The 27,965-nt window shown below is 44.0% G+C and overlaps 1 protein-coding gene across 2 annotated transcripts in view; it reads right to left on the bottom strand.

Moving 5' to 3' along the window:
- The window catches only part of LOC114764629 (plexin-B2-like), an 86,828-nt gene that overhangs the window by 35,902 nt on the left and 22,961 nt on the right, over positions 1 to 27,965 (bottom strand). For both annotated transcript variants that reach the window (XM_028954417.1, XM_028954416.1), the window contains exon 2: positions 12,662 to 12,778. In XM_028954417.1, coding sequence (XP_028810250.1) covers positions 12,662 to 12,722 — 61 coding nt within the window. In that variant the 5' untranslated portion in view covers positions 12,723 to 12,778. The remainder of the gene's footprint in view (positions 1 to 12,661; positions 12,779 to 27,965) is intronic.

Here is a 27,965-nt window from a genome sequence, read left to right on the forward strand (position 1 = left end):
ACATGAGCTAGAGGCCGTGAGAGATGTTGATGTTGCAAAAGCGGCTGTCACCAGGCGATTCAGATCAGGTGACATGCATGTTGTGGCTCCATCGGCAATCCAAAAGTACTTATATTACACTGTTACACAGAGGTTAAGAAAACGTGAAAATATTGTGGCGAAATTTTGACCTATATCACGCCGTAAGCGAGCCAATACACATGAAATAACATTTAAAAATGAACATGTACATTATACATTTAAACAAACTACAGCTGCACATGATTACATGAATACAAAATGATGCAATTTTTATTATGAAAGCAAGAATATATTATAGCTCACAAAATTTACCAACTAAATTGAGACTGGCTGCTGACTCAGTCCGTTATGGTTTCCTACGGTCTTCCAGACTGGAGTCGTATAGGATGAAGAAAATGATAAACGCTGTAAACCTTGGCCTCACTTTCTATCATTTTAGTCAGGTCTGGTCTGGTCAGGTTGAGGTTGCGCGAAAAATTACGAAAAAACAAACTCCTGGTCAATTGAAGTTATCATTTTGTGTGATTCATTGCTTGAATAAATATGTGTGTGTGTGTGTGTGTGTGTGTGTTGTGTGTGTGTGTGTGTGTGTGTGTGTGTGTGTGTGTGTGTGTGTGTGTGTATATATAACAAAACTGTTGAAAAATCACATTCTGATTGGTCCAGAGCATCTTCAACATACCGTTTCTGTGAACATGCTGAACATTCTGTATATTCTTATATATTTTTTTTTAAAATGATTTCTTCTTTCACTTTAACCATAGAAATTATAGGACCATAATTGGAACATACGTTGCACTAAACTATAGAGAGCATATAAAATTGACGGGCATATTGGAGACATGTCCTTCTTATGTAGAATAAGTGGTTAAATAAAGCTGTCACTCACTCCTTCACAGCGCCTCATTAAAGATTAATCAGGGAGAGTGTTTAGTTAGAGAAGAGAGGAGGTGAGTTCAGACCTCCCAGAGTGCTTTGCTCCTTCGCCGACTCGGCCTGTTAATGATGATGTCGACCCCGCTGAGCGGCTGGAGGGGTGAGATTGATTGACGGGCCAGTGGCAGGGTTAATTAAGGCGGAGATTGGAGGGGAGATCTGCGCCGGCCTTTCCTGGAACACTTACTGCGTGCAAGGGCAATTTTTGACTTCCGAGTGACAAAAAGAATAGAAAAGATGTGACACAGTGACCATAAGTCAATGCATTATGTTACATTCTATTCATATTTTTATCTTTGGATGATGGTTGAAGTACAGATAGTTGAAGTACAGTTTATTGTTAGTGTGTGTGTGTGTGTGTGTGTGTGTGTGTGTGTGTGTGAGAGTGTGTTTCAGAATGTGTTTCAGCTGGTCCCAAATCAACAGAGGTGGACAAAGGTCGAAACGATCCCTGTTCCTGAAACGGATCTGGTTCTGTCCGGTCTCTCCGTGCCTCGTGAGGACAGAAGAAAATGATGACAAACAGCAATCAGCTCTGAACAGAGCAATCCCAGCTCTACCTGCACTCTGATTTCTATCAATTTCTCACAATTCAGCGCTTTCCCCGCTACAAACCAATCTCTTTTTGTCACTCAATTCCTTTACGTTCCCTTTCAAGACAGGTAGGGAAAGCAGGAGAGGACGAACGTATCAATTTTGATGACAACTTCACTTTGTGTCAATGAGCCTGAATTGATGACAGTCATGAGACCTGTGAGCCAGGGGCTACAAAGCACTAAATAAACCCATCACAACGGAGAGAATTAGATGCCAAGATTGGGGGTGAGAGCGAGATAGACAGGTAGTGAAAGCAGGAGATGGCAAAAGGGAGAGACTTGAAGAAAGAGCGAGAGAGAAATTTCTCCCACTCTCTATTTGATGTGGGGGCACATGCTACATGGCTGTGACAATCCCATTCCAGAGCAGAAACTCGAGCACTGACACACACACACAAGAAAATGAAGACACTACAGTCTGAAACAGCATCCACACAAATACGCAACATAATCTTGTGATTTATGAAAAAAAAAAAAAACACACCATGTTATCCAGAGCGACTTACAATCAGTAGTTACATGGACAGTCCCATCCCCCGGAGACACTCAGGTTTAAGTGTCTTGCTGAGGGTCACAATGGTAGTAAGTGGGGTTTGAATCTGGGTATTCTGGTTCATAGGAGTGTGTTACCCACCAGGCCACAACCAGCCAATTAACAGTTCGGGGAGGGGGGGTCAGCCTGCAAAGACCCCACCGGATTCAATATCATAACCATATCCACATATGTTCAAGGTTTCTGCTGCTGCTTTCCCAATTATCCCATTTACCTGTAGAGTGAAGACCTCAGACCAGGCAAATGAGCCAAAAGCCCAGAAGCAAGGATGGATCTGAAGGTCGGCTTCCAAGCTCTGTTTAAAAGTTATGCTTTCACATTTATTTCTGCAGAAGAATTTAGTTTCTTTGATTCATAACCTTCCAGTCTGAGGTGTGAGCTGACAGGGGGGGAGGGGGGGAGGGAAGGGAAAGGAAAGAGACAGGAAAAAGACATGAACTTCAGTCTGGATTATCGCTGCCTATGCAACAGTTTTGCCAAAATGTAACATACCTATAAACATGTAGTTTATATCAACATAGGCAATGTTTCCTCTCTTATTACCACAGTGATAAATGAACAATGTTTGGTGGGAACGGAAAAGTGATTGGTTTAAAGTGGAAGGGTCTTTTAGTCCATCCCCACAGGCAAAGCATGCCTTGGTGCCACCACAACAAACATGGGTTCTATTCAAAGCTTGGACAGGGAAGGAACCCGTTGTCCAGTAGGTTGCATCTACATATAGCCTGAACCCGCCAAGGTGCCACGGTGGCACCTGAACCGGCAAGGTGCCACCGTCTCCACACACTGCTCCCCAGGCGCCTGTCACGGCTGCCCACTGCTCGCTAAGGGTGATGGTTTTTAAAAGCAGAGGTCGCCGTCTGCTGTGCTGTGTTTCACTCACCTCCTCGTTCACAGGTATTTCAGGATGTTACCAAACCCAACGTGCGCTTTAATTCCAGAACACCGATGGGTGATCTAGTAGACAACACTCGCAAACGTGTGCTTCATGTTACATAGTGACGAGATGCATGATGCGTTTGGTGTGTGTTTTTGTTGTGTAAATCACAAATCTGCCTTCTGGAACCAAGACATGAGACTTTGACATCTGAATTGCAATTTTAGTCTCAGCTTAAGTGCTTTTTCAACCCTAAACGATTAGCTGATTAAAGTATAGCACATTCATTCTGGGCCGTGCACTGCAGTTTTAACAGACACTGACAAGCCAATCAAAACTGAGCGTTTATCCAAACTGGAATATAAAGCCAGACAGGTCCAAGCAGTGATGTTCTTATTTAAAACATCAAACTGGGCGGCAGGCCCAAGTCACGCTCTGATCTCAGCTTATTTCACAACCAGACTACATGTGTGTGTGCGCAGCACGTGCAACATCTGCTCAGCAGGGATCAAACCCAGGAAACACTGAGGTTTCCGTTCATGTTTTTTGGGAAGCTTAAAAAAAAAAAAAAAAAAATCAATTTGAATTGTTTTTTTTTGATGATGTGATGTGCAGTGGCACAATTAAAGTGGCCCATGTACGTCACAAATATTAATATGTGCACTTGTTTTGGGGAGGTATTCGCATTTGTGTGTTAGTGTGAACGTAAAGGCGTGGGCACCCACGGTTGTGAGTGATTACTGGCTGTTATGCAAATTCCCAACGTAACGCCTCTTCCGGAACTGTGTGTGACCAGTTTACAGCACGTGCACTGCAGGGCAGCAAACCTAACACACACACACACACACACACACACACACACACACAAAATCAGATGACCCAGAACATGCACTTATGAAACAACTTCCCTACATCCCTCTGCGGCTCAGAAACCACATCTAGACAAACGCATTCTCAGTTCCTCCTCCTCTACCTGTCGGCATGCACAGAAAAGGTGACAGTTTTATTCCATTATTGCTGTGGCAATGTCAGCTAATTATCAACTAATTGTAAAACCAAATCTGCACAACCCAATTCATATTTCATAAAGCCACTTTCCTCTTGCGGAATAGAAATGGGAATGTAATGAACAGTAATCGTTCCACATTATCTCATTAACAGACGTTGTTTTAAATAGTCAGTGCCCAGTGACGCGCGTTCCTGGGTGAGAATTTTGTGAACATGATTATGATAATATTTGTGAGAAAAAAAAAAAAAAAAAAAAAAAAACACTGGTGTCGTGTGGCGATAGTGACTGGACTCTCATGGAATCTCATCCCACAGCTACAGAGGATGTCTGTGTGTGTGTGCGTGTGTGTGTAAGAGAGAGTCGGAAGTAAAGCTGTGCGTTTGTGCCAGGAGTAGAGTGTAAGATTTTATGAAGGGCAGAGAGAAAATGAGTGCATTAAAATATAGCTAAGGGGCCGAAAAAGGGAGCAGTGAGAAGGTTGGAGAGAGAAAAGGGGGGAAAGACGAGTAATGGAGAGGAGAGGTTGTCTAATGAACACGACAAGGGTGTGTGTGTGTGTGGCTAGGGGGCAGATCTATGAAGTTCCGAGAGACGGAACAGCGCTCGCCTCCCTGCTGTGCTCCCTACCTCTATGGAAAAGTCCCGCACCCCACCAATCCTGCCCTGGTCGGTCGAGAAGATTAACGAACAGATAAAGGATCTTTTCACTTGATAAATTCCTTAATTGGTCTCAGTTAAAAAACACACAGCCCTCTGTATCAGCCCCTGCTCACTGTTTTAATAAATTGCACTGGGGTCTAATTAGCCACATCCCTGATAGCTGGGGTCCAATGCACACCTTATTAATCTCCTAGACATACACATACACACACACACACACACACACACTCACGTTAAAGTGGCTTTGTGTTGACTCGTTCATATGGCTTTAAAATGCAAAACTGTCCCTGTGAATTGAATATATAAAAAGTGCACAGAAACTAAACGCTGAGGGTGACACAGGAGTCTCCACCAGTGTCACCTACGAGCTAGCAGGGGGACACATATAAATGAATCGATGGGCTGATTTAAAATACGCTGACATTTATGATGATGTATTTTATGTCAGAAAACAAAAACATGGCCACTTGTGTAGCCATGGCGCATTATACCTAAAAGCAATTATTATTTGCAATTTAATTTACTATACTGACGTCCCCAAAGCAATACAGGTAGGGTGGAGCAGATATTCAATGTCATTCACTATGTGATAAATTAAAAAAAAAAAAAAAAAAAGAAAGAAAAAGATTTTTTTTTTTTCACCTCAGTTTCAGGGGTACAGGGTGAAGGCGAGGAGCAATGCCATCTATTCACTCCCCCAACCAGAACTGAAACAAGATTCTACATTTTCATTTACATTTACGGCATTTGGGCAATTCCGGTTCACTGGGACCCCAACAATGAATACATCTATTTTATTCACTCTGTTGTAGTTCTGTGCACAAGTTCGACAACAAGAAAATTACAATTTAATCTAAATATTCTTTAAAGAGGAAGGTCTTGAGCTGTCGTTTGAAGGTGCTCAGTGACTGAGCTGTTCTGACCTCGAGGGGAAGTTCATTCCACCACTGAGGGGCCAAGACGGAGAAGAGTCTAGATGAGTGTTTCCCTTTTTCCTTCAGAGATGGAGGGACCAGGTGAGCAGTACTGGAGGCTCGGAGTATACGAGGTGCAGTGTGAGGTGTAATAATGGCTGTGAGGTAGGATGGTGCTGCTCCATGTTTGGCTTTGTAGGCCAGCATCAGTATTTGAACCTGATGCGTGCAGCTACTGGGAGCCAGTGGAGGGAACGTAGCAGAGGTGGTGTGGGAGGATTTGGGAAGGTTGAAGATCAGTCGTGCTGCTGCATTTTGTATGAGTTGCAGAGGTCTGATGGTACATAGTGGTAGACCAGCAAGAAGGGATTCTACTCATTTCAATATAGCTTGATTAACTGCATTTATCGATTAATGTTAAATGTTACTCTTCTTTTATCTCATAGTGCAAAATCTATCACACTGAATATTGAATATAGTAGCAAAATAAATAAAAACATAAAAACTCAAGTATTTCCCAATTTGGCCCTGTCTGGGGTGGAAATGTCCTGTCTGTGACTTTCATTCATCCGTTCTCCACCTTGAAAACACCAGGATTATGGGGGATTAGCAAATACTTCAAGGGTAAAGTGACCCTCTGTTTTCACTTCCATTGCATCTTTGGCCAGAGTCCAACAACTGCTCACACGCCACCATCCTTAAACCCAGCAGCGGCCAACTTAAAACAATAAGTCCTACCAGAAAATGGAATCCAGCTCAAATCGCCATCTTTATTAATTTTTTAATGGCATAATTACAGGATCATGCTTTCTGGGTCACCTCCTAAATCCACGAATGCTCACGGCATGACCCATTCAGAAGCGAGGGACTTTAATGGGTAAATCCTGGTAATACGCAACACTGGACCAAGCCTGGATTACTGTTACCTATTGAACCCTGGCATTCATCTTCTAACCAAGAAAAAATGCACAGCCCTGGTCATTCTGTTCTATAAAATGGCGCTGAAGAATTGCATTATGGGGATTTTGTATTCTAGAGGTGATATTTTAATGACCTTTTTAAAGGCTGGTGTGCAGTCATCTCTTGATGAAATATGACTTTTCTTGATAAACATTCATGTCTATTAGTCCTGAACATGATGTGTACTTGCCTTTATGAAACGAATCCTATGAAGGTATGAACATACAGTTTGTGCAGTTTATCATTAGGTCACATTATCCATAAATATTTATAAAATGACTACATCATAATCAGAAAAAACTTCAGCAAAATGTAACCTTTTTGTTCAAACAGTTTGTACTACACAGCTTTAAATATTGATGTTGAAAACCAAATATCACAGTTTACATTATTTTGTTCCAAATCTGCTTCAGTCCAATTTACTTTACCATTACATTAGTCCAATTCCCTCAATTATCCTAAAAACAATTGTGCTTGTCAATAACACCAAAAGAACCAGTTTAAATGTCATGATAGAGTGGATCCAGTGATAAATATTGTGCAGAATTTACAGAAATGACAACCAAATCCCCTGTACAGTGGTCTACAGCACTGTGGGCGGAGTTTCGCCCTGAGATCAGGATCAATCGGGATGAAGTCCACATCAGATGCAGCAAGTTAAATGTCACTATCCTTGTTATTAAGACATGGCTGGCAGAAATGTCATCCACAGGCCGTGAACATTGTGCGGAAGTTTCACCTATTTAAAAAAAAAAAAAAAAAAAAGGAAACATGGTGTCTGCAGGATTCCATTTTAATCTCTGCAACCAGCCTTTGTTTTTTTTTTTTTTTGGTTGTTTTTTTATGTTTTAAACCATTTATCCAGACAACATCTGGAGCTCAATGGATCAGCGATGGTTATGTTTTGTAATTAGGACACAACTGCCCAAAAATACATTAATGCCACAGAAAGAGAGGCATAAACAGCCCTTTAAAAGATAATCACATTATACTTTTAATAACCAAATTGCGGGTTTGAATTTCATGGAAATATGCCTGCTGCTCGTACTTGGACTTAATGAGTAGAGTATGTGTGTGTTGTGTCAGATGATGGATGGTAATGAAGATGAAGAGTACAGCCATTGAATCAAACACTCCTTAGAAGGTAATATCTAAAACTCCATGTGGTGTCTGCAGACAAATCGGAGACAATCGCATCCCTGCCATGCACACTCGTCCCTAACGAACCTTAGTATGGCAAACACTGGAGGGTACCATTTTATCACACACACACACACACACACACACACACCACACACACACACACCACACACACACACACTCCCACTTCCAAACTACAATCGCTGCATTGAAAAACGAGGCTCTCCAGAGGGGCCATCAACACACCCACAAAAGAACGATGACACTGGACTTACATCATACAGGGAAGGAGAAACCGAACAGACAATCGCTCACACACACACACACACACACACACACAGGGCGTGTAACCCCTGTGCAGCACGCAGCTTATGGAAATGAAGCCGGGCCTAGGGGAACGTTATTAAAGCTGCACTCGCTGCACCCTAATCTCTGATTGCCTCTGGAAATCGGTCGCTGTTTTCTGACAAAGTCCGTGCACCTGAGCTGCGCGGCGCCTCATGGATTTAGCCGGAGTATAGCAGCACCCCCAGTGACGTGGATTTTAGGTAAAGAGGGAGTGAATACTTAAGGCAGAAATATACTCATAGGGGCAGTGTTGCAAGGTCTGCACTTTTTAAGATACAGGTATTCATTCATTCATTTGGTTTGCAGTCTCGACACTGACCCCTAATGGTAAGGAATCAGCACAAACGTTAACAACTGTGTACAGATATGCATACGTAGCTCACAGCAGGTATATTTCTGCATTATGTCATGCAGATACTGATTGAAACCCTTGCCCCCACCACAATGTCTATAAGTCAGGCCCATGTTGTATTTCACCAGAGAGAGAGAGAGAGAGAGAGAGAGAGAGAGAGAGAGAGAGAGAGAGAGAGATATCTCCCTAGTCAGATGAGTGAAATTGCTTATTTGAGCATGTATGGCTCCATCAGACAGATAGACAACGATGGACATGCATGGATCAAAAGGTTCCTAAACTAAAGTAAGAATCATAGTTCACATTAAAAAGTCAGTCTTCTCACCCCACTCTAGCTCTAATACATTGCATGCTTTGCATAAAAGAATTTCACTCATGTACTGTACCTGTAATGTCACAATATACACCCATTTTATTTGAGGGCTGAATGTGCACATAAATGAGTGAGAAAGTGGCTGATATCATCGGAAGGTGGGGGGTGGGCAGGCGCAGTGACCCTGATTCCATTCAGTCTTATTCAGAGACCAAACACCACTGCGTAGGCTCATATTCCCAGGGTTTAGATTTCACTAAATCAAAATAACCCAACGGCACCCAGAATAAACCCAGCAAGCGGGAGCGAGGGAGGTGGCGGCTAGGCCCGTGCCGCGATAAGCTGATAACGTCACAATGGCAATGTTTACAGGATGCTTTTACTCACAGGAAATTGAGGGATGAAAAGCCTTTCTCTGCCGGGAGGAGTTGAAATAAACAGGGGCGGCCGCCTATAGCCCTCACATTACTATGAATGGACAGCGTTCTGGGAGACTAAATCATACTAAAAAACAGTGACTGGACTTTCTCATCAAATTGCCAATATATACCCATGAGATCTCAGATCAGCAGGGGGGCTTCACTGTGTGTGTGTTGAGAGATTTTTTTTATTCCAGCGGTCGTGAAATCCCACATGATCTCAGCTAATGACTGTCTGATACAATGGGGGTGTCCCAGCAAAGTAATGACCCCCCGCAGCAGGATCAGCACCATGTGGACTCTGCTGCTGCTGCTGCTGCACTGTACCTCATTAAATAGTGTGCGACTGCATGTCTTTGGGTCTGAGTCGATCCAAGTTTGCATGGTTAGGATAGACACACCAACACACACTCAATCACAGACACACTATGCAAGGTATTGCCATCCACTTCACAATAATGTTCAATAAAACATGGTGCCGGGTAAAGGCAGGACCACGCTGGACACACTGGAGCACAGCTAGACACTGGTTTCATGGCATACTACAGTAAAATTCTCCACCTCTTCTTCCCAGCAAATCAGATTGAAATCGCAATGAACTATATGATGGACAAAAGGATGTAAAACCCAGTCTCCCATGAAGACAACCTAAGCAAAAAATGCATATATGATAAACCGCACAATGACACAACAAATATTTAAAAGACTGAAAGTTGTATTTTGGACTATTTGTATTTTCCCTGAGAACAAAATGTGAAGCAAGAAGCAACAAGACCTCAAGTAAAATTGCCATTTCCCAGGAAGGTGCCATTTTTATGGTGATTTCTTTAATTCTATGGAACGGCTTTACTGGACTTAAGCTCATCGCTGTCTGGGATCGGCAGACTGTCCGCTCCGTCTGTTCCCGTACTGGTCTGGTCCTTCCCAGTCCTGCAGTCAGCTCTGGGGCTGCCTGATAAAACCTCAATTTCTCCACTCCAGCGCACCAATCTGCTCCCTGCGCCTCCTCTAGACCTCCACTATCACCCCCACCATCACCCCCCCACACCAGTGCTGTGTGCAGAGTGTCCTGTAGACAGATAACACACACACAGACAAGCAATGCAGGGCCACACTCATAGGCACGTGCGCCCAAACACACCACACACACACACATACACACACACACACACACACACACACACACACACACACACACACAACACACACCACAAGTGCTTGTTCGGAACTAGCACGCTAATAGTACAAGTAACAGGCTAAAGTGAAGCAACTAAAAACCATTTAAAATGTTCACTGTACTGAAATGTTTTCATTAATTTGAATAAGTAGCACCAAAAGGTGGGGCCAGCATGGTGACATGGCAGATAGTGTTGTGAGCTCACACCTGCAAGGTTGTGAGCTCAAATCTGGCCTCTAGCATTGGAATACACCCCACATTTCTGAGGACTCACACACACACAAACAAGATTGCACACACATTCCACTTTGTTCGTTATCAGTATGGTTCAGCAAAATAGTCTCTCGATGTTCTTTCCGCTGCTAGAAACAGGAAAGTAACAGAAACGGGAAGGTGAAAGGGACAAAAAAAAATGTTTGGGACGAAGAACAGTGCGCCAGTGGGGAGCAGACGACAGACCAAGTATGAATATGTCAGAGAGCGAAAGAAAGATGGGAAAGAGAGGGAAAGAGAGAGAGAGAGAAAAAAAAAAAAACGAGCTCTGGAAAATCAATGGCCCATCACTGCGGAGTCATCGCCATGACAACACACATCACACAGCACCAGCTGGGCCACTCAAGGCGAGGTGACAGTTAATTGTTTCACATCTGAGAAGAGACCGAGAGACGACGACGGCTCCGTTGTTCAGACGTACCGTTATCTGAGCAACGCCAAAACAGACACAAGGTCAAAATATCAGTTACGTCTTCCGCTGACCACCATGTGACTAACAGCTATTCGCCCAAGAGGTGCATGTAAAACACACACGTAGAGACGGCATTATTGCCACATCGTCCATCACACAAATCCCTCACACATTTGTAATGAAGTAAAAAGTTTAGGACATTACGGTCCAACATTATGAAAAAACTTATTCATTGAGATATATACATATATAAGACATGATTTTTTTGGCTGGATTTGCATAAGATACGTCGGGTAGATGGGGGTGTCACGGTGTTACGTCCTGGCATTTTTGTGTGTTTCTGTTCTATGTTTGTGTTGCGTTTGCAGGTGCCTGGTGATGGCAAATTGAGTTGTGGGACAGCCAGGATAAAAGGACATTACCATTTCCCTTTTGCATCACTTCCGGTTTCCCCTGTGCTTCCCCTAGGATGCCTACTTCGATGTTTGTTTTTCTCTGTTTTTTTCGTTTTGTTTGTCGTTGTTCGTATTAATTAGTTTCTTTTTTTTTTTTTATTTATTTGTTAATAATATTCTCCGTTTTGTCTTAGTAGGTTTACGTTTTTGTCCTTTCTTTTGTCATGGGCCAGAGCCCATAGTCCGGCTCATAACAAAGGGATATCACAAAGTCTTGGGAGCACGGCCACACAAAAAAGTTTATCATAGATTATCAGTGCTCTAATTCATAATCGGGAGGGTGATCTTGTGCAAAATTGTTGTAGTAGTTGTCTAATAACAACTTCCTGGTTTACATGTGTCTGGTTGCATTTGTGACTTAATGAGGTTGGGGAGGTGTGTGGTTCCGGAACCCCATCAGGAGATTTCGGTCTAGCATGGCATTTTGTTACATTATACGTTTGTATAACAAAACTTCAGCTACCAAAAAGTAATTAAGTCAAGTTCACAATGCGTGTCCTGTTTTGGATTACCGTAAACCTCCACAGACAGCGCGTTTGTTTGCCCCAGATGTGTATATTAGATGTGTTCTATGAGCCCATTCTCATGACCCCCTTGACCCCATAAACCCCGAGTGCTCAATCAGAATGACCCGTGTCAGGCGGACGGGGAGTCGTGTTTACACCAGCGGCCAATCCGGGCTCAGGGCTGAGATGGATGCCACGCCATTACTCAATTATGATATCTCTGGCTCCTTCAAAAAGAAAAAAGCGGCCTGATGTGAACCAGAGCTGGACTGGCTAGCATGTGCTGCTGATGCAGACAGAAGGGTGTCAGACAATACCGCCTCTGTGTGCTGGAGCATCTGTCCTCGCTCCGCTCAGGGTGGCTCCCCCAGCGGGGAACACTATACCAGGTCTCCCCTCGCGTCATTTTTCCCCCCTCCTCCTCTCTCTCTCGCTCTCTAATATTCACATTCTTGCCCCAACCACCTCCTTCTGCTCAGCCCTGCCAAGATCAGATTCCATCTCATGGTGCTGATAGCATCTCAGACAAGGGAAGGTCTCCCCCCCAACCCCACCACCACCACCCTTCCATCTGTGAAACCCCTCCCCATACAAATCCCTTTTCCACGTCTGCAGAGCAGACATTGCTGCTTCCATCGATGTTACTCAAACTGCTGTTCAACACTTCTTCTCAATCAGCAGAAGCAAACCAGAACAGGAATTTCTGAACGGTTACATCGTGTTTGAAATGTCATACTCACTGTGACCTGTGACCTCAGATGTTGTACCCCATGACCCCATGTGAGCTGTGAAACGAGGCATGCGGTACACCGCTTCAACAGGAAGAGGCGACCTGCGTCTGACCTGAGGCTCTGGTTCTAGAAGGGAGAAAGAAATTATTTTATTCTGTGAAATTGTTAAATATTTAATCACACTCATTTAGAAAAGTCTGCTGCAGACAAGCAGACTAAGATAACGCTTTTGTCAAGATGATCCCTGGAGCAACTGCTGATCACACAACGGTGAGGACAGAGAAACTCTGAAATCATTTTACATTCTTTATATTCATCAGAATTGGCAGTACTTTTGACTCTGAAAGTAGATCACCAAATTAGTTTTTATAAGTGAGTCCAAGAGAACATTTGTAGAAAGCCTGAGGAAAGTCCATCAGGGATGTTCTTCAGATCTCAATCCAGATTGTGATGATACATGATGCAGCACGGGAGTGTTTGGGGGAGTGCATGTCTTCGAGATTTACAAAAATAAGTGAATAAAAATAAGAAAAGCACTGCTGGCTGGTTTTTCAGTATCTCGGTGAGTGGGTACAGTGTCCGTTTTGTTGGTATGTAATTATTTCTGACACAGAGTAGTCAAACATTGCTGATTTTTTTTCCTTTAATAAAAGCCCTGGCGTTCTTCGACTATTTAAACCCCCCCACTGTCAATAAGTGAAAGTGAAGTCATTGTCATTGTTAAGCGCACTGAAATGTGTCCTCTGCTTTTAACCATCACCCTTGTTGAGCCATGATGGGCGTCTGGGGACCAGTGTGTGGGAACTTTGCTCAGTGGCACCTTGGCGGTTCGGGATTCAAATCCTTAACCGCTAGGCCACCACCTCCCCTACAATAAGTCACATGCCCGGGAGTAGCATCAAACGTGATCTAACCAAACAAAACATGCAGATAGATTATCAGTGTTTTAATTCAAGATTGGTAACCAGTGGACATGAAATCTGAAAAAAAAGCTGAGTCTGCTTGGTAAATAAAGAGTAATCGTGCACTTCTTCGAAACTTACTTATTGAAGTTCAAATGAAAAGTCTACACAAACCAAATAAACACATACACATCATGATTCTGACTAAGCTCTGTGCTATTAGAAATTTTTCCAAAATGGCACCAGCCAGAAGCCTCAGTCACGGTCTCGTGCAGTTCTGTGCGCAGAGCGATAAGAAGCCGATCAGTTAAAACCGGCTGTTCTAGTTCAGGAACAGAAATCGACAAAGAGGCTTGGGTCGATAACAATCCACCTTCAGAAACATGAATCATTTCATCCAATGCTCATCTACCTCAGCCACTCTTGACCCGGCTCTCCCCCGAATGGCTCCGACAGCAGGTTATAGATCAGAGGAGAGCCCGGCTGCACTGGGGACCATTACCATAGAAGCGATCAGACATCAATCACACGCCGATGGCCACTCGTGACAAAGAAAAATGTATCAACTCACACCAGCAGCAGCCTCCCCCCGTTGAGCCAGTGTAATTGAATTCTGACCACCCTAGGAAGCTCCCAGGAGAACAGGGCTCACGCTCCTCAAATTCCCCCAGTCGTGCAGACTCATGGCAAATAAACCGTTATTCTATGCTATGTGTGTATATTTATCGTAAAATGTAAAGGGTAATTTTTCTGTTTTTTGGTGCCACCAATTGCAGGGAATTAACTGTTAACATTCAATAAATGCTCAGTAGTTCCATTGCCATTTATTCTACAGAAATGAAGTAAAAACTATCCATCTGAATTAAGCTTCGGTAGCTTAAAAACATAACACAATCAATAGGCCATAGCCTGCACCAATAATATTTTAAAGAGTGATATTAGTAAAGAACCATCTAGCCAGACTCCCTAAACTGTCCATCTTGGCACATTTTGGCATCACATTTTGTAGTAGTCAAGCAGCATTAGTTTAATTAAGCGATTTGCTTTGAGTAAATCAGAAATCTGGTTATTATCAGATTTTGAACAGTTTTTGGGGAATGTTTGTGGAAATTCGTTAGCAATGTAAAACTACAATTACAGCATTTATCAGATGCCCTTACCCAGAGCGACTTACAATCAGTAGTGACAGGGACAGTATCTTGTTAAGGGACACAATGGAAGTAAGTGGGGTTTTGAACCTGTGGCTTTGTGGTCTTTCTGGATCATAGGCAGGTGGTTTTACCCAATAGGCTACTATTACCCAAATTAATTCCTTAATTTCCTTAAGAAATAAATGCATAAACATTAAATAAGCAGCTTTCTATTAGACTCTCTCGCACAACCAAAACACACACATACACAAAGCACACAACTGCTCACACGTTCATGTGTAAGTCCCGTGCTTTGAGGCACAACATCACACAGCAGACCGTCAAGTCAGAGTCGCTCGATTGGTTAGCACTGAAGATGCACCGGGATCTGTGTGAGAGAGAGAGGGGGCTTATGGGTAAGGCGTCCTCCTGGGCAGCTCTGCTAATGTCATGCAAATTGATCAGTCGGCTCCGGGGCCTCCAGCAAACCCCAAAAACAACAGAAGTTCATGCTAATGAAGCGCGGGTTAAACCGCAGCGGCCCTCCCAGCCTGGGGCAGGCGCCCGACGTTCGCTCTTCATCTGTGCCTTTGCCCTCCATCACTCTCTTCCCCATCTGTTCCTGCGCTTCTTTCCCTGAGGAGGTGGCGGTGAACTATGGAGGCTGTTCGGTTATCAACCGCGACTGTGACTTTTTTAAAGTGCCAGATAGCCAGGACCGGCACTCTCTTTGAAGGCAAAACTCATGGTTTGGGATTGGAGCACAACTCCAAACCTGACGTTCTTCCTCCAATAACACTGAGGTGCTGCACAAACACGTCTGTGGAGGATGCGGTGAAGGAAGGGAATCGGAGGGAAAGATGGAGGAGGGGGTGGAAATCCAGTATTTAGTATTCAGGCCGGTTCCTCTGTTTCACCCTCTTACCTGCCTGCCAATCTCAAAGGCGTGGCAAGGCGAGATTTTGGAGCGAAGTCTTACAAAAGATCTCCACCACCATTTGGAAGAAGCAGTAGACTCCAAAATCTTCTATGGATAATTTTTTTTTTTATCGTAACATTTTCTGGTCCTCATATGCAAATGAAGAAATAAATACATACATACTTCAAATTTCAAGATAATATTCGTGCCATTAACATAGCAACAAGGCATGCCTGCGTAGCATTTCTCCCTCCGGCAGGGAGCAGGTCAGGGTGGGGTACATTAGCGGTCCGGCTGTTCTCCCCCGCTGCTCGATATCACTCAGGACTGCGTTTACCGCCCACGCCTGCGTCTTCATCCCCCCGACAAATTCATAACAATGAGCCGCGCTCCTAAATCACCCTGTGACGGCTGAGTGGCATGGACCATGCATCAACGTCTGAAATGCCCGTTTCCTCATGGGGCGGGGCAGACAGCGGTGGCAGACTGTAAAAAAGCTAAATATTCTATTTACCAAAGCCTGCAAAGCAGGCGTGGTTCTAAAGGAGCACGTAAACATTGCGGCATTACACTGCACGACTCCAGCATACATAAAAAAAACCTATATATTTTCAACAGAGACATTTTTATCTCATCATTTCCTTTAGCATCTCAGCTTTGGTCAAGGATGGCATCAATCTACCCAGAATTCAGAAATCCAGAAGGTGCGTGTGTGTATAAGTGGGTTTTTTTAGAGCTCATTTTTCACCGTCCTTCCTCTTCAAAGAGTGAACATGAGACACGGCCTTTATACAAAAACAACATAAAAAAAGCCGGTGATAGGCCTCTGAATGGGGTGAGATGTTTCACATTCTTTCCCTCTCCGTGTTCCACGGTGTGTGTGTGTGTGTGTGTGTGTGTGTGTGTGTGTAGCACTCTCTCCTCAGCCAGCGCTCGCCCTGCTTTCTCCTTTCTCACGTTCTCTCGCACACTCTCTCACGTGCAACACAAGCCTCCTGTAATCTGCCTGATCCGCGTCTCTCCGGCTTCAGCGGAATGAGGAGAAGCACAAAGGGGCTCCAGTTGAGGCCGAACTCCGGGACTCGGGTTACGACGCCTCGCTGCCCTGCTGAGAACGCCTCTGCTTCCTGCCTGTCAATAATTAGCGCCTCTCTCACATGGAGCCGGTGCAGAAAATACCACCAAGAGGCTGATGGCCATGACCCTGACCCAGTGGAGGGAATGAGGGAAATGATTCTGATCCACCAATCGATCGCTCTGTTTTACGGCCTACTATCTTTATTTTATTTTTTTAATAAAGCCCTTCATTTGCATGAACATTTTGTCTCTCTGACATTCAGTGCAGTGAATTTGAAATTTCAGCATAGATTCAGATAGATAGTGTGTTCTCTGCTTCATTCATCACAGTCAAACCCCATGGTACCAAAGTGATAAAAACTTGTCCAAATTAAACACAAAACGTGAACGTGGGGTAATGAATAAGTGACTCAAGTCAGCAACTTGATCAGGAGAACTCCCTAGTTTTTTTTCTTCTATTATTATTTTTTTTTTTTTTAAATATGGAGGACATAACTATATTACCCCACTGTCCATCCCTTACTACTCTGCAGGTCTGTCGACAAATTAATCCACCAGACTAACCACTACACACAAAATGCCCTGCCTACATGGCAGTCACACCCCAGTCTAGGCCCAAGAGCATTAACAAAGGAGGGAGAGACAAAGCCAGCAAGTCACAACATGGGGACCGAACGCTGCATATGATGTTTGTACTTCAAATGAGTAAAGTAAGATAATGATCAAAGGCGGCAGTTGGATTTCCATCAGAGGCCTCAGGCTCACAGCTCAGGCCAACATGTGTTAAACTTTACAGCACTCGTGTAGCTTTTAGTCCAATGACATTATTGTCCCCTTCATCACGTCCCGTGCATCACACAACCTTGGGCATTTTAGTTGCATATATTGGTATTGCATAAACATTATTTTATTGAAGTGTTGCACAGTTTTGACACATTTTACATTGAAATATTTGGTGCATTAGTTTTTTTCTGAATGCTTGTGGAGTTTATTGTGGAAGTTGGTTTAAACAAGTTTGAGCCTTATCAGGGCTCTTAGTTTGTAAACTCAATATTCTATAGAAATCGAACGAGAACTGCGGGTGTCTTCCTCTTGTATGTCGCTTTGGATAAAAGCGTCTGCTAAACAAAGTAAAGTAAACAAGTGAGACAAGTTTTCTGTGTCCCGTGCTGCACATGGCAAGTTTTCAAACAGCTTGTATGGCTTTTGTCATAACTATATATTGAATGACCCAGTAGTAAAGCACGACAAGTACATGTCACACTTGTTCATAGTTCTGACCTCTAGTTATGGGGAATAAAGTAACTTGCGTCATCAAAACGTCCATCACGTCCTATAGACTAACGAAAACATGGCAAAACTATCTGGTGGACAAATTTACAATACTGACCAAAAAAAGTAGTCTTTGGAATAGTGAAATGTTTTATAACGTGTTCTATAAAGATGGATATGTGATTCTCGCTACATAAAAACATATTGGAATTATCAGGCAACTTGATGTTACTCATATGGACACAAGCATGTGAAAATTAGATTTTCACGAACAAAACCTCAAGCTATTTTAAAATCCTAATTTATACTACATATTGATGGTCACTCAGAATTAGATTTATTTATTTATTTGTTTGTTTAAACCCTTTCTGTGTGGTTCAGTCTATGATATGAGCCCCATAGAACTGACTGTATAGTGCCCAGTAGTGCCAGCATAAGAAAAACAAGCTAATTACGCACTGCCAATTCCCAGACTGGTTCGTGCAAACACCATTAAGCAGCATTATCCTCATAAACTCCAATCAATTAAAGGCAATACAGCGGGTGCTAAAGCAGACAAGTGGAGGCGTGCAGCACGAGAAGGCTGGGAAGGTTCCATGGAGGATGGAAGAGAGTTGTGCTGCCAGATCAGGCTTTCTCCAGAGCCTTTACTGGAAGACTAAATCTCCTGTGGAGCACGTATTCTCCCCCCCCCCCCCCCTCTAAAACACTGTCACTATTACGCTGGATGCGGTTGCGTTGCCTGATTGTTTACGACGCTTTAAAACCGCCAATGCTTAGACGCGATTAGAGGCGTAAAAATGCTGATTATTGGATGGGGGTCCCTGTGGTGCACAGCGATGCGCAGGAGCACAAAGGGAAGCCTTGGCCATGAGACGGATCACTGACTGCTTTCCACTGAGGTGTCGGGCTTCATTACAGCACGTGTCAATCAAACACACACACTGTATGAGAGTGTGAGAGAGGTATGCAGAAGAACACACACACAACATTAAGCACAGACGCCCACCGCGGAAATAACATTCATGGAATTTAATCAGCTCCACCACTCCTTCCCTGTCTGAGAGCTGTCTGTGTGTGTGTGTGTGTGTGTGTGTGTGTGTGTGTGTGTGAGAGAGAGAGAGAGAGAGAGAGACGTGTGTGCACTCACACCTCTGGAATTGCATTTATAACAAGCCTTTGCTGCAACCAGAATCCATTCCTGCGACTACTCGTGGATGTAATGTGATGAACTAACAATTTCTTCCTCTAGACCATTAGGCCCATGCGTCTGTGTGTGTTCCCATGTTTATTTATGCTTTCAGGACAGTTAAAATCCAGCATGTCTGGATTAATACTTATGTGCAATCTGCACACGGTACCATGAGACACATGCCACAGACAAGTCCAGGTCCCAGGGTGGGAATGACTAATGGGGAGGGGTAAGAAAGTGTGTTAGTGGATTGAAACTTTAAACTTTATAGTCTGCGTGTGCATCTGTCTCGCTCTCTCTCTGCGTCCATCCATTGCCAGTTCCCAGAACAGTTCCCTTTTTTTTTGCCTCCCCCGCAATGAGAACCAGATGTCTACAGTCATGTTACTGAATCCCACTCTCGCACCCCCCCTTTCTCTTCTCTGAGACCTCCCCTAAAATCACTCAAAGGCACATACTTGCGTGCAATCACTCTCACACCACACACACAACTGAAGCCTTCTCTGTTTCTGTGCACTGATGCATGCAGGCTTTTACACCCCTAATGTTTTTCATTGAACATACTCATTAAACCGGAGTGCTTCAGCACGACACACACAGCCCCAAGACAACTATTTTTCATCTTCATTAGCTCAGACGTACAGATGAAGTTCGAGGTGAACAGTTTAAGTTGGGGTGTCCAGTTAAAAATCCAGTTAGTCAGGTTTGGCAAAGGCAATGCCCCGCCCACCCAAATTTCCCAAGGTACCATTTTCTGTAGTGTGCATTATGGAACAGATTTGCTCCGGACCACGGCGCTTTAAAAACGATACTTTGGAGTCTCAGACATGGCTGCTTTCCTGAATTCTCATCCGGTTTGAACCAGACAAAACCCCATCACGGCCAAACAGCCCGACACACACAGAGCTGGCAGCAGCTTCAAAACGCCACCCTCCCCACACTCACAAACACAAAGAGGCCGTGGTAGCACTGTGTAGGAGTTGAAAGTGAATTTGAAGTCCAAAGGTCGGCCAGTAAGCGCACTCTCAATCATCTTCATGGTTCACCTATGAAACCATGAAGCAGACGAGATGTCTGGAGAAGGGACAAAACTGAGCCTGAGGCAAGATACAGGAGAGAGACTTAAGTCGAAACACAGTCAGAGCATTTCCATGCACAGGTAGAGCTTGAGAGTAGGTTACTTAAATCAGAGGAACGTCCTTGTCCCACTATGTTGCATGTATATGTATAGTGCTTCTTCTGGTTGACCTCTTACATCAAAGATGGAAATATGACTGAGTTTTTGAACAGGTACTGTATACACTACTGAAAAGGTCCTTTAAGAAAAGTGGAAGCGAATGGGATCACTTGAGTGTAGTAGTCACTCTAGGAGCCCTAATAAAATTCTCTTAAATGGACATTCCAACGCATTACAGCAACCCCAGCTGAAATGACAATCTCCAGTAACACAAAACAGGATTATATTTACCAATGCTGTGCAGCCCACGGCGTCCAGTTAAAAAACCTTTACTGATTATCTGCCGAAAGACCTTTTAAATACTTACTACTTCTTACTCTTGCTAAAATTGTGATAAATATCTTCTAGGAACATCTAGTAAGACCCCACAGAAACACAACTATAAACCTGGTGTAATAATTTACCAATTTGCTCTTTACACATTTTCCTATTTGGCAAAATGTTTTCCTTTGCTTTCAGTGAACTAAAACAGTGAACTATGACGCAGGTTGAATCCTCCCCATTTACAGAACAGTGTGAAAGGCAATTGGGCAAAATCGAAAAAAGGGGAGAGACTGGGCAGGGACGGGTTGTTAAAAGTCCCTCAGCGGCAGTCACTCCATCGCTCACAAGACATCTGAGAACAGTTATGCTTCATTAGCGAACAAACCAGGGGATTCTTCACATTCCAGGGAAACTAACCCCCTTTCCTCATCTCAACTTTGACCTCTCAATCATAAAGACTGGGTTTGGATCAGGTCGCACATCTCTGAAACAGCTTTATGCAGTTCGAAACTCAAGTAAACTGAATCGGTCCGATTCATTGCTGCTTCACTGTAGACGTAGTGGGGAAACGGTCAAGACCTGTTTCCTGCCCCAGTGGCTCTCTGTGGGAATCAGCTGGAGGGGCTTCCGGCTTCATGTGAGGCCTGGGGCTACGGCCTCACAGCAGTAGTCACGGAGAGGAGGGATGGAGAAGTGGAGCGGGGAACAGATCCTTTAAATCCTATAAGTTGAATGGTGGTGCCTCCGTGGATCAACATCAGATGGAGATCTGGAGAATTTGGATGCCAACTAAACTCAAAACCAGCATCAATCCAGATTTACAGAGCGGCTGTACACACTACCCTGGCTTAAAAAGGGGCACTGCCATGAAGCTCACAGAAGACCACAAACTCACAGGTTCAAATCCCACTTACTACCATTGTGTCCCTGAGCAAGAATCCTGAGTGTCTCCAGGGGGGGACTGTCCCTGTAACTACTGATTGTAAGGCGCTCTGGATAAGGGCGTCTGGTAAACGCTGTCAATGTAAATGTAAGGTTTCACTGCGACCAGTCTCGCTCCTGTAATGCAGTGGGTTACGACACCTTTCTATAGGAAACTTTATCAGAGACTTGTCTCAGGACTAAGAGGGCTATCAAAGTATATACACATACACAAAAATTCTGAATTTTGTATTGGTGACAACGGTGTGAAAGGTGGGAAGTGCAGAAGGGAGTTTTTAAATGTTGCACACGAAACCATGCGCTCTGTGGGTTGCTGGTGAGAGCGCCATTCAGGTCAGTCTAGTGTGGCTTGGCAGGTCGAGGTGAAAGGACTTTCATCGTGACTCAGGGGATTTGTGGGTATCAGGATATAAAGGCCTACATCTGGCACAAAATAAATAACTAAATAAATAAAAAAAAAAATCATAAATAACTGAATAAAAGCCTTCCCCCTACCGAGGGTCCAGCAAAGCTCCGCTGCGCGCCTCCAGTGGCCTGAATCAGGTTTGTGTTTCCCTTTCTTCCCTTTTCATGTGAGAAACCAACCAAGAACAAACTCCCATGAAGAAAAACAGCAGCACGTGGGATTGGGAACGTTTTATATATCCAATACAAACAGTACATGAGCGCCACGCCCATCCTCACTGGGAGGCAGTGGGCACCCTTCGAGACCACGAACATGCCCCTCTGCCACAGCAGGTTCTGTTCCCAGGGGAGGGTCAAATATGCAAATTCTGTTTTCCCTCCCAAGAAAAGTATTGGGGCGTGGGGGTGGGGAGGGTGCCGGGGTTCTCGCTCAGAGGTAATCACCAAAACATTTTCCAGACAGCAGCGAGGAAATGCTTAAACGGACGAGAAAGCAATTCCATCTTCGCGTTGGGGAGAAGTCGGCGTGGCGAGAGGGGTGGGGCAGCGTATAAAACAATTTCACTGGCCGTTTCTCATAAACGGCGGCTGGCAGGATTTGGAGCGGGCCGTCTTAAGTGTCGGGGTTTGTTTAACTGACGGCAGCCAGCCTTGTCTCTGAGCAAGCGGCCATGAATTCTCCAAGAAGACACGGAACGTTCACCTGGTGGACCGAAAAATTCATGCCGCAAATTTGGCCAATAACAATAAAACAGGGAAAATATGGGGGAGACGCCGCAGGTTTTTGTTATTAAATGGCCGAAATAGAGGGAGGAAGTGAAATGTCTGACGATGGGCGTACGGACTTGTTGCTGGACCAGCTTCCACATCACAGGCTGGATACGGCTCGGAGTCGGTTGACTGAAACCCGAGCGCGCCGCTGTTTAGGCGGTCAGCTCGCTGCCAGCGCGCAGAAACCTCAGCCCTTAAATGGGCCTGGACTTGCCCAGTAACTTACTGGGCTCCGGCTGCCGAATAAACAGAATCAACAGCATATGAGCTGGAGGCCCTGGGAAAGCATTGGGATATTTAGAGACTGGGCAGCATTTAGGAAGAAAGATTATAATCAATCCCATGCTGAGGGAGAAAACGTTCTCAGTGGGGGTGGCTTTCCTAACCGAATTAAGAAAGCAAAAAATTTGCTGGGCTTCATAGGTAATGAAGTTAACCCCTGACCCCCTGACCTCGGGGTGCCTTGGTGAATTGATGGCCTTTCTTCTTTAGCCTGCATTTCACTGACTGACGTATTGATAAGAAATGCGCTGCAAAAATGCCCTAAAAAGGAAAGCGGGAGCCTGATACAGTCAGGGAGGAAGGGGGGGGGGGGGGGGGGGGGGGGGAGATTACGCCACCCTGCAAGTCAACAAGTCCCAGACACAGAGTCCAAGGTTCCCATTGCGGCCCGATGTTCATCTCTCCAGCACGGAGCTGTGCCCAAACGTCTGTGGCGACACTGCCGGGAAAGCAGGTGGTGCTGAAGCAGCCAATCACAGCACCCGACCGCAAATATTTCCCCTTCTAAGCTTTTCACTGCCAGTCTGGAGTTTTGGAGTACAACTTGAGATTAAAATCGCAATAGTCTCACAGATACTTCTAAAGAAAATGCAAAAAGCAGCATATGATTAAAAAAGGTTTTAATAAATAATTGGGCTAATAGGAACCGCCTCTGATATAACGATCACAAACTTTGCATTACAATATGGCATAATTAAATATTTATGCCAAAATAATAAATAGATATGCTAGAATAAACCCAATCACAATATAGACAAACAAACTGCAGAACACGATACCAGAAGGCCGCCAGTCCAAAAAAAAAAAAATCCCCTTAAATTGTAATGATTAACCAAAAATGTGTGTGTGTGTGTGGTAATTACTGATAAACAAATCACTGACAGAGCGGACCAACAACATCTGATCTCAATTTCTTTACCAGTGTATTCTGTTCTGAGTTTAACGCGAGTCCCGTGAGCAGGGATCAGGAGGTGTGGAGACACCTCAAAGTGGGGGGGGGGGGGGGGGATAAAAAAAAAAAGAAAGTCCAGATACAACCCTGCACGATTTGGGGAAAAAGACATATTGCGATTATTGAGATCAATATTGCAATATGTGATTGCGATATGATAAAGGACACCTGCTTGTATATCAATGAAAAGTCGCATACAAATTACTAATAGTGAAATGTTTAATTTCAAAGTGAAACGTACAAACTACCTATAACCTGAAATGCCCAGTGCTTTCAAAATACAATATTCTACAAAATTAAATAAAATCACAAAAAACTCTTTACATTACTGTCGAATGACAATTTTTATATTGGCCAAATATATTCAAAACAATAGTCCAGCCTTACCTATGAAATGTGCGGCCCCAAGCAGCACAAGAGTGAGGCATTTTTATCAACGTCTCTCCATAGACATGTATATGCGTCATGCCACAGCAGAGCCTATCGCAATATGGCGGCGACGTTGATGTACGATGCGGCGCGTCATGCGGCGTCTAACCATATGTCATGTGACTAAACATGTCATATCCGCCTGAAGTGAGACTTCAGTCAGCTCGCAAACTTTGAGAGAATGGATCAAATATGTCGCCGATCCAATCCATGTACTAATCATTTAAATCGCAGCTTTTTGCGTTCATGTAATCGCACAGACTGACATTGCGATTAGATTAATTGTGCAGCACTAGTTTGTACACTCAAGGTGTAGCTGCACGGGTGGATGGTGTTAAAAAATTATATTGAAATCAAGTCCATACTCCATCAGTTAAGGTCAGAGTTACTGAGGCATGCGCATACATGCTAGGTTGGCTGGAGACAGTCAGAGAGACTGGACCCCCTTGGGTTTTGGGGGGGATGTAGGCAAAAGTAGGCGCTTTGTCCGCCCAAAGGGGCATGCCGCAGATTAAACAATGTTCAGACAGTAAATTGTAGATCTGTAATCTTTGTGGTAAGCTGCTTTCAGGCCGAATGCGGCATGCACTGCACTCACCGCAAGGTTTGCGTTACCTCTCAGAAAAAGTGCCGCTCAACACGAGCGGCGGTTGTTGCGGTTCTCTAAACTCTAAAGATGATGACGTTACGTTGTAGATTTCTGGACACTCAGAGACTGATGAGGTCAGCTTTACCTCCATCCTCGCTTTCTGTGTCTATGTTTTGAAAGGGGAAGAAAGAACACTCGCCGCTTTGACATGTTACGGCATGCAGCAAATGCGAATAAAGTAACTTTTATACCATCTCCCACCACCTCTTTGCGTTGGGACCCATGAACTACTGACTATACGGTCTCTGATGTCCAGTGGCACTGCATGACACAGAGCGTGACAATGATCACTAGTGGGAAAAGAGGGACGTTACAGCCTTTCTCTCTGTTCCTACACCCTTTCTGTACCGCAGGCACAGATCCTGCTTTTGAGTCGTTGTAGTAACCCAAACTCAAATCTCTGACTCTCGCTCGCTCCCTCACCTCACCTCACCTCACTCACACACTCACACAACAGGGGGGTAAAAACATCTACAAAAACAAAGGAACCCCACCTTTTATTAAAATTGAGGAAGCTGTAGAGCATTTTTCCAGCTCTTTTGCCCAAAAAACAACTCTTGATTTGACAGGCACGTCACAGCGTGACTCCGGGAAAAAAAAAAGCGTCACTTTCCAGAGCACACCAGAACGGAGCACCGTCAGTCACGGCTCTAACGCGTGGCCTCGGCCGCAGGAGTTAAACTGGAACCCAATTAATTTCAGCGATGCTTTCATGTACAGAACATGAAAGAACTTCAGAGAGTAGAAATGAAGGATGGGGCAGAGGAAGATAAAATGTTAAGGGCGGGAGAAAAAAAAAAAAAAAAAAAAATGGATCGAACAGAACAAAATCACTTTATCATCTTCAACGCAGTCTATCGTGCTATTTCTGCCTCTCTATCATTCTCCCTTCCTCTGATTTTAGTTGCTTACTTTCAATTACCGCCCCGTTTCTTTAATCTAGCGCACTGTCACGAGGGAGTGGGAAGGTTGTTCACCGACGCCGAGCAACTCCGGAGGGACCTCAGATCAACCGCTTCCCCATTTCCTGTCCAGATAGCATAGAGAAAAGAAGAGGGGAAGAGGGGAGGGAAGAGAAGGGAGAAAAAAAAAAAAAACTCCCACGCCGTCATCTCCGGTTCCTCTGGCTTATCCAAACAAGCCGATTCTGTTTTCCGTCAGATACCCAACGCCTCTGGCCTCTCTCAAGAGATGAATTTATTTATTTGTTTTTCAACCATCGGCCAACACATTGCCAGACACACCATTCCTTTATCGTTTTTTTTTTTTGTTTGTTTTTTTACGGCCTGTCAGTAACACATTTGACACATGAGAGTATGTGTACGTGTGTTTCTCAACTTACTACAATCACGAGAGACATGACTGGGGGACAGAGGAAAAAAAAGAGAGAGAAAGTCAACAGGAGGGAGAAAAAATAAAAATAAAAAAATTATTCCGCTACCAGTGCCAGGATTGTAAAGGGGTTTGTGGGTAGAGTGCAAGAAGGGTTTGTTAGGGAAGGCAACGGTAACAAGACTTTTTGCTGACTGACTGTTCCGGGGTCAGCTCAGTTGGGGCACATGTGACTGTGTTCGCTGATAGCCCATATCAGCAAGGAATGGGTCTAAAACGGGAGCGTGGCAACGGGCCCGACCAGAAACGAGTGTCTGAGGCAAGCTATGAGAGTTAAGTGATACAGATTATCTGGGAGGAATGTGTCCACTAATCTGGAGTCTACCAGGCTCTGACATAACTTCAAACTAGGGCTGAAACGATTATTCGAATAACTCGAATGTTTCAATTGCAAAAAATATTCAAGGAAAATTCTTTGCCTCGAGGCTTTGTTTAATTAGTCACCAAAGTCCATTTATTATCGTATCGCTCTCGCGGAGCTATGCAGTGTGGAGCTGCGCAGCTCCGGTATCATTGTTCTACACGGACTGTTTTAACTGACGCGCATTTCAAAGATTTAAGGAGGCGCGACTTATTGGCAGAAAATGAAGATACCGGTGTGCGTAAAAGGCATAAAATGTCTGAAGTGTGGGACCATTTTATGCTAGTGCAGTGTATACACTGTAAAACGGACCTGGCTTACCATAAAAGTACTTCGTCAATACTACAGCACCTTAACCGAAATCATCTCCAAGCGGACTTGGTGCTTGTACAAGGCATCGTATTTTTTATGATTGCTAACTAACATTAGCGCTTCTTAGAACATATATTATTTGTGTTATGAGTCGATAGTGACAAGGCATGATAACTCACTCATGTACATCATGAATGTTTCACAGAAAGATTGATTAAATGGGCTTAGTTCTGGAGCCAGTAACCCAAAGGTTTTAAGCTTTGATCTAATAAAAGTATTGAGTTTGAATTAAAATAAATAAATAAATAAAATAAAAAAAATTTGTGAGGAATAACAGCCAATTGCTTGTTGAATAACACACTATTAATAGAGTTGTTTAAAAATGCAAAAATTATGAGTTATCCGATTACTCGATTAATCGGTGAAAATCGACAGAATACTCTATTCCAAAAATATTCGATAGTTGCAGCCCTACTTCAAACAGAGAAAACAGAAAGAAAAAAGCCTGGATGGCAAAAAAAAAAAAAAAAAAAAAAAAAAAAAAGAAAGGAATGGGGGAAATGCACAGGGTGGCGCAAACAGTGAAGAAAACTATGATTGAAAACAGACGCAGAAAAAAAAAAGGGTGAAGGTTCCCCATCTGGTTCAGTTCAAGATTCCTTGCCAGGCAACAGTCTCCAGCCGGACCACACAAAAGCCCACCCCACCACTCGCAGAGCTGAAGGAGGACACGGGGGTGAGCATTTTCCACTGAGCAGTCCTAATGAGACGTCCTATTCTTCAACTATTAACCCTGCACTCCACGTGCTACAGTAAAACTTTTCT

This window comes from Denticeps clupeoides, chromosome 15, assembly GCF_900700375.1.
Source record: "Denticeps clupeoides chromosome 15, fDenClu1.1, whole genome shotgun sequence".
In the NCBI taxonomy this organism is placed as follows: domain Eukaryota; kingdom Metazoa; phylum Chordata; class Actinopteri; order Clupeiformes; family Denticipitidae; genus Denticeps; species Denticeps clupeoides.